At 42.0% G+C, this 11,817-nt stretch overlaps 1 protein-coding gene across 2 annotated transcripts; it reads right to left on the reverse strand.

The window, feature by feature from the left end:
* Nucleotides 1-214: 214 nt before the first annotated feature.
* arsh (arylsulfatase H) lies at nucleotides 215-9,797 on the reverse strand. 2 transcript variants are annotated; one of them, XM_041950839.1, is made up of 11 exons: nucleotides 9,743-9,797; nucleotides 8,436-8,591; nucleotides 8,092-8,213; nucleotides 7,836-7,958; nucleotides 7,347-7,549; nucleotides 6,215-6,435; nucleotides 5,641-5,777; nucleotides 4,942-5,079; nucleotides 2,279-2,438; nucleotides 1,606-1,727; nucleotides 215-1,151 (listed from the first exon to the last, which is right to left on the reverse strand). In XM_041950839.1, the coding sequence occupies exons 1-11, from the start codon at nucleotides 9,745-9,747 to the stop codon at nucleotides 742-744; spliced, it is 1,797 nt and encodes a 598-aa protein (XP_041806773.1). In that variant the 5' UTR covers nucleotides 9,748-9,797; the 3' UTR covers nucleotides 215-741. The 2 variants fall into 2 exon arrangements, with proteins under 2 accessions (XP_041806773.1, XP_041806772.1); XM_041950838.1 differs by lacking the exon at nucleotides 9,743-9,797 and adding an exon at nucleotides 9,366-9,704.
* Between the last annotated feature and the right edge of the window lie 2,020 nt (nucleotides 9,798-11,817).

Below are 11,817 nucleotides of genomic sequence, written 5' to 3' on the forward strand. Positions count from 1 at the left end.
TCAGACTGACAAAGCTACATCTAAGAAAGAAGTCATCCTAGACACAATGATAAAGGTCTGATAACCTCACTATCAGCCAGGAGGTGGGCAGAGTGACTCAAAGGCAACAGGGAAGCAATTTAATTATATATTCAATGAGACAGAAATGCATTTAGTTTTTTAATAATGTTTTTATTATGTCATGTACTTAATGCTACTTACTTCCTGTAATAAATATTGTAAGAGCACCAACAGATCACAACAGAACAGATGAACAGATTCTCCACTTAATGAATAATAAACATGTAAACAGCAGACTTTGTATGCAAATGTTGCATGTTTTGGCTCTATTGTAGGTACGTCCAGTGTAATAATGCACATGACCACAGGGTTTGTGCAGTCCGTACACTGTTTAATCTCTAATTTTGATCATTTTCAGTAGTATTTCTGTTAATTTTGGGTGACTTCATTTCAAATTAAGATTCAGTTTTGTAAAATAATGTAAAAAAATTTAGATTAAAGAAAAGCTTCTAAATACAAGTAGTGACTTGTTGGAGGAGGAGGAGTTTTTACAGCAAGTCTAAAGGCCAAACCTTTTCATGTCACATCTTTGCAATGCTTTGAGTGAAAGAATCCACACTACAAAAAGTACAGTATTATGTAAGTATACAGTATTTATGAAATATGTGAAACCCCTGCAGTAGAATCCTGAGGAGCTTCACAAAGCCCAAGCTTCATAAGACTATCTGGTGAAAATGTCCCTTAAATACCTGTTGTGTCCTCTTTGCAGCCGCAGAATGGAAAAGTCCCGCAGCATGGCTGAAGCCAGGGTTTCCACAGAATCTTGTCCCACGTCATCTGGCTTTGAACGCCGTGTGCGTCAGCGTTGGGGTGTGAATGAGTGTCATCAGACGCCTGCACCTTCGTGAGGGTGCTTCGATGTCTCTCCGCAGCTTTGGCAGCCTGCTCCAGGATTTCAGCGTATCGCGGCTCGGTATCAGGGGTCAGAGGGCGGGACTCGGAGGGGTCGCGGAGGAGGTCGTACAGCAGCGGCGGGTTGTGGTGCGTCACGTGCTCTCCATGACACAGACAGACCTTGGTGTCATAGCACCCGCCAGCTCCCGGGGGAGAAAAGTTGGGAGTGAAAAAGTGCACCTTGAAGATAGAGTCACCTGGATGGAAACGCATACTTAGTGTTTGTATGGCAAAATACAGGATAGAACAGAATATTCTTATTTATCTTTTAGCTGAAACGAATCACAAAACACCTTGTCACATGCTGTGCATTTATATGTATATATGTTTATGAATATCCCCTGGAAATAAAGGCTTTTTCTTCCTTTCAATGCAATTTGCCATCTCTTCTGGTTTCAGGATTCAATAAGAACTGCAATCGATGAGCAGAGCTGGAATTGCAAGAGCTAAAACCATAGAAACAGCCATCCCTCATCATATTTCTCAGTTACATTCACACGTTTAGCGAGAATGTTGAAGGATTTTCTATTTTACCTTTTCAAAAGCAAGAAAAAGAGAGAAAGCCACTGCAGTGAGACTACACCTACAGAACAGAGTTTCACCAGGGGGCTGAACTCATTCACACATGCACATTTGGTAATATAAGCTTACTTCCGTGCGGGTGCCAGCGTAGCGCATTCAGGTAGATTCCACAGTAGTGGAACATAAATTCATGCTCTGATCGCTCCACCTTCCCTTCCAACAGTGGCATGAGGTTATAGCCATCGAGTTGTCTGGGATAAAGGTACAAAAGAGAGAAGGAGGAGAGGGAAGGTGAAATATGGGTGTGTATAAAATCAAGGGAGAGCATTAACACAACATTTCATGCAGAAAGAGATTCAAGACTTTTGACCTTCACTCCTATGAGAAACTTTGTCAACATTCAATTTCCCAAACGCAAACTACCAGGAAAAGTAATTATCTTGTAATGCTTAATATGTTAGGATCAATACGTACATAAGTTGTCACCTAGAACACTTGCTAAATGAGCTAAGTCAGTGCACACACAGCAGGACCTCCAGAACAAAAGCTGTGGTTTACAGATAATGAAGAATTGTACTTGTGGATCCACACTGTAATCATCTGGCTAATAAAACACTCGAACTATGAAGCTCAGAGCAACTGTATGGTCTCCCCTCCTTTACAACTCTAAACGATGACTCGGTGTACAAATGTATTTAACAAATAACAGGAGCTTTTCAGCCTTTCTAAGAATGAAACTCGGGGGAGACAAATGAGACTCACACACAATACAAAGAAAGCACCCGTATGAGACAGTCCTTACCTGTCCGGCTGCGTGTCCTTGGCCAGATGTTTCAGTGTTGGATACAGGTCCATGAGGCTAGTGGGTTCGTCCACGACTCTTCCAGCTGCCAGTCTGCCAGGCCAGCGGAAAATACCGGGCACCCTGATCCCCCCCTCCCAGCCCCCCATAGCTTTCCCTCCTATGGGTGAGAAAGCACACGAGACAAACATCCCTATTTTTGCAGTAAAAAAAACACACACATTAAAATAATATAACTTCCTATAGTGTTAGTGATGCTTTACCAGCTGTTTATAGATGTTTTGAGACTTTAAAACCCAGAGTGACACATGGACGTCTGCTAAAAACATCAGAGATGGCAGTTAAAGTTATAATCTGGACGATTTTCATTTACATGCATGTTTGTTAAGTCACTATCACTGAATGAGGTAACACAAAGGCGACTGAGCCTGTGGCCCACAGTATTTACAGGTCTGCCGACTTTCACACACTGACTGTGAGACTCACTGACACTGTTCACAGATCTCACCCCACACGTCCACTTCCTCACGCAGTAAAAAACACCTTTATAGCTGATAACACGGCGGCATGAAATGAGGACGCTGACACAGCATCTCTCTCACTGTGCAGGCAGGAGAGAGCTCTGTGTCCCCGTCGCTCGGAAACGTTCTCCTGAATAACAACATCATTTTCCGTTTTTGGTTCAAATGAGACGGGGTTGGCAACATGCTCTTACGCTGTCTGAACAAATCTCACCCCGAGTAAGAGGAAGCCTCAAAGTAACTCCTTCGTGATTTCTTTATCGTGAATATAAATATAGGCTGTATATAACAGGTTATGTAAGTAGGCCCTCTCAGCACACAGGACAAAGTCTGCACATCAGGCTTTTTCCAGAGGCCAGCGCAGACAGCTTGTGTGGGTTTAGCTGAGAGAGCGGCAAGCACACACCTCTCCAAAATCCAAAAATACCTTTCATGTATAGAGTTCTGCCTCACTTTGCTCTTGAAATGTTCATAAAAAAGGTTAGGTTAGATTAATTAGGCTCATCAATAACTTCTCCTCCATCTACTGAATGTAATCCTGGTTTTGCCAAAATATGATTGTATTGAAGTAATGTTTATACCGAGAGGCGCTCACCACATTTACAATCATGATGCAGTCCAGGACAACACCTCCACTAACTGCGGTCTCAATAATAAACATTAAGTAGAATTAACATCTCTATGGCAAATCTATTGTGCTGGATTGCATTAAATTGTATAGGTGTACCAAAAAAGTGGCCGGGGAGTGTGTTAAAGGAGGAAAGAGTGTCAGAGATTTCAGGGCTAAGAATCTAAACAGTGCGAATGAAAGCTTTGCTGCAACAACTCATTTAGGCAGTCCAACAGTCTAATGAATCCATTATGCTGCTATAGTGCATCATGCCGTGGTATTTATCCGTGCTCTTAATTTATCACACAGTGCTGTTTGTCAGCAGCTTAATTTATCTGCCGAGGTGTCAGATGAATTGCATTTGTTGTCTTCTCAGGAAATGTGTGAAAGTACCTCTGACACAATCAATAAGAAAAATGTTACAAATCCAAATAAAATAGTTCAGCTAAGAACTATTTCCCTCTCTCCTTCTCGGCTTTATTAAATTCTAGTTTGTTTGGTTTCTGGACAAAATTATGTCCTTTTTATTTCCTTATGCCCCGTTTTTCTCTCATTTACTCTTCATGCAATTTTACTGTTAGTAGATGTAGCTACTTGCCAACTCTCCAGTTTCTCCCGAGAGTCACAATTTCCAAAGCCCCTTTCCCCCCGTGTCCTCCTGACTCCACATTTTAGCAACAAAATTACTCCATAATTTCACCAGAATGCAGGAAAACTCAAATTAACAGTTTTCTGGAGGTGGATCCCCAGAGACCCTGGTTAGGTTTGGTCTCTCGGAGGAGGTTGGAGGTTGGCAGGTCTGCTGATCAACCACTCATATTCATTATTGATCCTAATTACTAAATTGTTTTTTAATCTATAAATGCTTTCAAATTGTGAATTCAGCTGCTGAACTTCTTAAAAATATTTCCTGGGGGTTGAATAGTGATGACCCGCGTCCTGTGGTGGGTAACGCCACAGAAGGCCAACTCATAAAGTGGCAAGTTCACCATCACTGAATCTCACTCCAAACTAAAGAAAATTTTAAAATGCAGTATTAAGTTACTGCTAAAGCAAACCAAGTATTTGTTACTACACATTTAACTGGCGAAACACAAGTTGATTATTATTATGAAGCAAACACAGGAAATGCCGTGTGTTTGTCAGTGAGCTTTGCACTTACTGCCATCATTCGTCAAAAATGCATCTTACAAGACAACAGTCATTTTCAGCATTTCTTGACAGCAGATCAGTTTGAAATATTGCAGGAAGAAACGAAACAGGAAGGAGCAGCCACAGTGAGCTGTTAGATGAAGAGCTGCAGGTGACAGACCTTTAACTTCTCAGCCAAAAGCCAGTTATTGCCGGACTTCCTTATTAAAATGACAATAGTTTGCTTTGCTGCCCCCAGAATTATTTGACCTGCAGTATTAAACTGCATTTGCTCTTACCACCAGCGTTTGGTGTAAGTGTCACCAAACCAAGCAGGACTGAAATCTTTGAGACTGTCACTTTAAAGTGACATAGAAAAAACAGCGTGAGGTGATGTCTACCTTTATAGATGCCGTTCCAGCCTCCTTTCTGGCCGATTCGTGGATCAGTATCCTCCAGGTGTCCGCCATGGTCTGAGGTAAAGTACATCAGAGTATTGTTGGCTAAGCCGAGGGAGTCCACCGTCTCTGTCATTTCACCTAGAAAGCATATTAACACAGCATAAGAGATGGTTGAGGCTGACCTTCCTGATGGTTAAAGGACAATTCTGGTTTATTACAACGTCAGTGTCTTTCCACCCTCAAACTACAGGCCAGTACATAATGCTGAATAGCAAAGTGTAAATGTTTATATTTTTAACACTTGGTAAAATACTTAATCAAAAAAATTGTACGAAAAGTTTAAATCTCCACATCAGGTATGAGACACAGTGTTTGTCTCTTTGCTGGTGACTGCCTGTAGCTCCTGTCACTGTGCTGTTTTTTATAAAGCTATTTTGATTCGCTGAAGGCTTCTTGATGATGTCTCTCACCCTAATGGTGGAACATGATAATCTAATCACCATCAGATGTGTTACTGTGGTGTGGCCAGTTTAACATACCAGTGACTGGGTCTTATTATGATTGTGGATCTAGAAGAAGGCCTGAGGGGCCCAAACGTCTTCTAATAAAGGAAATGCATGTGGAGACGGAGTGTGCAACAATCCTTTGTTGAGCAACGATGGCCAATACTGGCGCACTGGCTTTGCAGCCCTCACTCACCGATCATCCAGTCCACTTCTTCTAGATTGTCACCATAGCGACCGTGGCGACTCTTGCCAGCAAAGGCGGGGTTTTGGAAGAGTGGCGTGTGCATATGGGCCAATGAGAAGAGGAGGAGGAATGGATGATCAACATTCCTGAAGAGGAGAGGACAATAACAGGAAGGAGGAAAGTGAGAAATTCTCTCATCAGCTGTGAGTGTATTAAATATTAGCCACCTGACATAAAATGCTGATTTTATGTCAGGTGGGATAAAGGATAAGGCGGCACTGTCTGAGTAGCTGACAGTGTAGCTTATTACTAGATACCATAGACCTCCACTCAAACAAACACATCAACCAACAAACACATCAAGGGGCCGCATATGGGCATGTTTCTTCATGAGAATAAACATGTGCACCGTGGTTTATTTCAAGTCAATCCCACCTACGCTGTGCTGGCGCAGCAAATACAAGCGCACTGCATGTGTATTAATCTGCAGCTGGAAATAGTACAATGCCCAGCTGTTTAAGGAAATTACTTGAATTGATGAAACAGCATATTCTGACGCAGTATTTTGCTCCTGCGTTCATACCTCTTTATGAAATTCTGTGCTTCAACCAGCAACCTCCGGGGCAGCGTCTCCACTGTCATTGGCTGTTCAATGACTTCTTGGTTCCTCATGATGATGCAGTTCCACGTCGAGAGGAGTTTGAAGGGCATGTACCACACGCCGGTTGCTAGGATAGCGAGAAAAAAAAGTGCTACCAGGAGCCACAGGCCCACGTCAAGGAGGCCGCACACACGGACACAAACCTGAAAATGCACACACGGCCCAAGGAACAAGGTTCATTTACTTATCATTTTATAATGCAGAGTTTTATGTGAAATGCTAGTTGTAATCCTTTTATTCTAGATAGCCAGATAAAGTATAGATAAAGGTGCCTGGGATCAGAGACTTTGGTTTCAATGAGGTTACTAATGTGCTGAACACCATGATTTGCTACTAAATATAAATCTTCTACAAAGGAGCCAAAAGTCTGTTGCAGCTTATAATTAAATGCAACCAAACACAACACCACAACAAACTTAAACCTAAAATATTCCAAGAGTTGAATTAACATCTCTCTGATAATGTACCAATATTCAATATTATCATCTCCACAACTGCAGGATTTATTGCAGGACTGGGCGTGGAGTTGGGCTGAGAAGCAATTCCACGATTTGGCCACTAGGTGATATCACAAACCATTACCAAAGTAAGATATTTATTTCCACCAAGAAGTACATTTTGCTCTTCCTTCATGTAAATACTGTATGCAATCATGCAAATTGATAATCTTCTCCTGCCTCTATTTTGTACTCATCAATTCTTATTCTTCAGTCGTTTGTTTTACGCTTCTTTGTTTGCACTACCTCAGTTTCAACATTGCTTTCTCCTAAAACAGGTTCGTGGCTGGCGTGACAGTGAATTGCACAGTTGAAGTTCCCAGTTTTTCTTTTTTTCAACCATGTAGCTCATGTCTAAGTGAACTCTTAAATTCACAATTTCTTCTTCTTTTTCTGGCGAGTTTTTTTTTGCTTTTGATTTTGTTTCCTATCTCAGCCATCTTTTTCTCACATCACAGACCTTTCCCTGTACTGTGTGTCTTTTTCAGATGCACCTTTGTGTAATCATGTCAAAGTAGAGTTGAATAAAGGATAACCTGACTCAAAGGCACCCTTACCAGTGTGAAAAGTCCAACCCCAAGCAGCATGGTGAGATTTCGGAGTGTGTGCTGGAGGTCTGCCAGGACGTCACTGTCCTCTCCTGGCAGACAGTCATTGAACAGTGTGAACGGCAGGCCGTAGAAGTAGCTGAAGCCATGCTGGTTCGGATGGTGGCAGTGGTCCCCTCTGTCTTCACAGTTCACACCCAAGTGCCACTTACCTGCAGAGAAGAAGGGAGGGAGACAGGGATGGGAATACATGTCAGTCCTTCAGTTTGCAAAACTCCTTTCTCTCATTTGCACAGAACAGTGTATGCCAAAACACACACACAAGTAGAAGATCGAGAAAAGTCAAGCAGGGACACGTCCACGCTCTAAATACATACACCTAGCTGCATGTAAACAAGTGTCAATCTGAACATCTGACCTGCAGAAGTGTCAACGGCTGTCTGTGGACGGGTCAGGAGAAGTTCACAATGAATAAATGGTCACATCACGTTATCTCACCCACTAGACCGGTTGTGTATCCTTGCTGCTGCAGCCTCTTAGCGAAGGTGGTCTCACTGGGTGGCAGACCCCCTGAACCTGCCACGAACAGCAGCACCTGCACACGCCCTGTGCTGCCCATTCCTAGTCAACACACACATACCCAAAAATAAAATGAATAAACAATTATGGAACATACAATCAAACACTGCTGTACAAACATGACCTGGATGTTCCTGCTTGCAACGGGTGAATAAGTTTAATGAGCGCCTCTTACCTGAGCGGAGGGCGTAGCGCCCCGTCATGAAAGCGGCCCGGCTCGGGGTGCAGAGAGGAGCAGCTGCAATGTGCTGAGTCAGCTTTACCCCTTCAGAAGCAAGCCTGTCTATGTTAGGAGTCCTGCAGGGACAGAACGAGCGTAAATAGGTAGAACAGAGACCTAGAGTCATGAAATAAATGCACAAAATGTTCCCAGGCAACAGATCCTAGGTGTGATGTAATAGGATGAAATGAAGATAAATTACATCAATCATGAAAACGTTAAGTCAGTAATAGGGAGAATAGAAGGAGGCAGAAATATACACACAGACACAGAACTGAAAACCATCTGTTAGGACTGACCTGATGGTATCATTACCGTAGCATCCAATATCACCGATGCCCAGGTCATCCACCATCATCAGGACAATGTTGGGCTTCCTGCCTACCTCCTCCCCTGTGACATCACTCCCAGCCAGCTGGAGCAGGGAGAGAAGAAGAAGCGCCGACAGGGGAGACCTGGGGGTGAAAGATTAAGATTAGCTGACTGGTTGTCGGAAGATAAATCATTAACAACTCTGAGAATCCATTTACTCAACTACTGTACTTGACTTTAAATTTTATGTACTTGAACTTCACTGGAGTATTTTTATTTCATGCAGCGCTATACTTCTACTACCCCTCCCGTCCAGTGAAAGCCATGCAACTCCAACTATAGTGAGTTGCATTGTACATTTTTTTGAAAATGAAGGTTCGCACGTTCCTTTATGGGTTTAGAGATTGAAAATGCACTTTTTTAATCACAAGCTGACTTTTTAGAGATACGTGCATCTCACAAGACAGCAAAACCACAAATGTGATGATTTTATAGAATATGACGCACTGCTGTAGATTAATCTACAAAGCAGTACACAAAGTAGTTAAATATTGCTCAACCTTAAACAGCTGCAGCAGTTAAATAAAACATGCACATGAATTCAGCAAAAATATATCAATGCAAATACATTAAATACAGTAAAACACTGAGAGAGAGAATATTGAGTACTTTTACTTTTAATATTTCAAGTCAGTTTTGCTGATAATACTTGCATACTTCTAATTAAGGTATTTGTTTGCAGTGGAGTATTTTCACAGTGTGGTATTAGTACTTAGTAGAGGATCTGAATCCTTCTTCACCCACGGCCTTTTCGTTTAGCAAAAATATAACATTCTCATCATTTTAACATAAAATGCAGTATTTTTTTTTAAAAAATCTGAATTTTCTCTGCAGTTTTGCCCACAGTTGTGTCCTACCTGTTGACTGCTCTTTCAAGCACTTCCATCATAACTGATCATATCTTCTTTCCAGTATTTGCTCTAGTTTGACGGATCCTCCTCACATGCAAAACACAAGGATCCACTTAATGTCAAACTGGTTCTTTTCCACTGCAGACTGCAGCATATTACCTAAGGACGTGTCTCAATGAACACATGAAGTTGCACAGCAGGGGCGGCTGATCTATAAACTGACGCCGTGCTGACCGATGCTGCGGGGAGGTCGGTGTTAAAGTAACAACGTTTGTTAGTTCATTCCGGGTTAATCGTTACATGTTTTTACAGTCAGCTGGTGTTTAACGTAACTCAGTGACAAGACACCGCGCGTGCCCTCTGAAGACGGTAAAGGGACTCACCTCATACCTACACAATGCACTGATTCATAAAACGACAAGTATGTCACACATCCGCGTTTGCTGTGAGACCCACTTCCCTGACTATACGGTACCGACAGCGCACAGCCACCTTTACCTTAATGTGTGCAGTAAATGCGCACAGGAAAGGTTCATGGAGTGCCTGGAGGAGTTTTCAGTGTTTTAGACTCAGATGGCCTGTCTGCTCCGGTACAATAGCATGCTGAGATTCAGATGAGATACTGGTTACACAGAAAAGTCAACTTTTGACACAAACTCTGAGAGTGTTGGAAGGATTTTTATCATTGAAAATGGTACAGCTTAGATTGTCCTTAACAAATTCTTTATTTTGGAAAATATGTTACATAGGAGTTACAAATTACACTTCTTTACTCCTACACACTGGACAGTGTAATCTTATAAGATTTATATATCGATAGCATCCATCATTCACTTTGTAATGATTAAAACAGGACAGTGGTACTAATTCAAACCCCAACATTTTCTCTGTGTTTGAAGCTGGGCCTTGGTTGAACACTTTAAACTCTTAATTTTAACCATTATATGTTTCCAATGTTAGTATATTGCTTTAATTTGAATTTAATCCATGAAAAAATGATTGATTTTCAATATACTCTGGTGTTTCACCAACACAATCACTAACATCATTATCCATTGGTCAAAATTTGTTGTCTCCTGAAATTGAAAATAAGTAACTGAATAAAAAAACACAAGTTAATATGAACAGCTGGTAAACGTGGTGATAATACACACTGATTGCTGTGGGTCTAAAACAGTTCTTTAAACTTTATTCTTCACAGCTGCATTTATAGTAACAATTTGCAAGTGATGCTAAAGCCCCCAGAGTCTGGAAATGTTTGGTTTAGGTACCTTGAAAGTGCTTGAATTTTATTCTTAAAAAGCTGTATGGACCTGTAAGTAGTTTTTCAGTGAATGTAGTGACATTGTTACCTGTCCAATTGATACTCATATTGTTCCCCCGGTATTTCTTTATAAGATGGTTCCCTTTTTGACTACTATGGGCAGTTCCCACTGAGGTGGCTGGCTCTTCAGGCTGCCCAGCACCGAGATTTAATTAAGTGCCATGGTTTAGTTTAGGACAGGTTGAGATCTGGATTGAGGAAAAGACAAGATGACTGTTGAAATGAACCAAGCAACATGAGCTCTTATAGCTGTATATCCCAAACAGTGAGTTGCTGCTTACTCTGGATGCACAAGCTCTCCCAGTCCTCCACAGCCTGGCATGGCTGCTGCTGCATGTCACTGATGTCCTTCTGGGATGTTACTTGTTTGGCCTCCAGCAAGCCCACCGAAGCCTGCTGAAGCTGCCTTGCATCACTTTCCAATTTCAGCAGCATCCTCAGCTCAAGGGCTTCAAACAACTTAACAATCTCTAAAGTAAGCTAGTAGTTACAGTGTGGGGATGGAAACATGTCTACAAACAACTATTCTGTCACACATTGAAACAAACTCTGTAAGTGTGGGGTCCCTGTTGGGGTGGGGGTCGTTTATTCTGCAGTACATTGCTGTGAATTTACCTTCTCATATCTGATGGGTTTCCTCAACTGCTGCCTGTGGTGATTACATATACGCTCAGTGGTCACTTTATTAGGTGCATGTACAATCTAATGCAATCCAATACAACTGTTTGGCCACAAAGTCTTCTTATATAGCAGGGAAAGAGAAAGTGGGGAAATGGAAAGTAAGATATGCCATGGCCCTCCTTTTGCTCCACCAACTGTTTGATTGGTCAGCATGAAGGTAATACATCCACCTTTGGCTTCCACATCCACCCCTCTGAGACAGAGCTGTGGAGGAGGACAAGGGTCTGTGAGCATGGATACCAGGCATGGACAGCCACTCATCAAAGGCTGTCCACGAGTGGTGAGCACTGCTTCATATTGGGTCATTTGAATTTTTCTGGAGTTCTGACTTAATGACTAAACACAGTTTTATACTAGTCACATTGTTTTCTCTCTTGTTTTATTAACCATCTCATGACCCTGCAGATTTATCTTGCGAACCCTCTGGGGTCCCTGATCCCCAGGTTGGAGACC

This window comes from Chelmon rostratus, chromosome 13, assembly GCF_017976325.1.
Source record: "Chelmon rostratus isolate fCheRos1 chromosome 13, fCheRos1.pri, whole genome shotgun sequence".
NCBI lineage: Eukaryota > Metazoa > Chordata > Actinopteri > Chaetodontiformes > Chaetodontidae > Chelmon > Chelmon rostratus.

Coding starts and splice junctions, on each gene's coding strand:
- arsh (XM_041950838.1), bottom strand. CDS start 9,397: ATGATGGAAGTGCTTGAAAGAGCAGTCAACAG. Junction 2,439..4,941: donor CTGGAACGGCATCTATAAAG/GTAGACATCACC, acceptor TCTCACCCATAG/GAGGGAAAGCTATGGGGGGC. Junction 1,728..2,278: donor AAGGACACGCAGCCGGACAG/GTAAGGACTGTC, acceptor CCTTTATCCCAG/ACAACTCGATGGCTATAACC.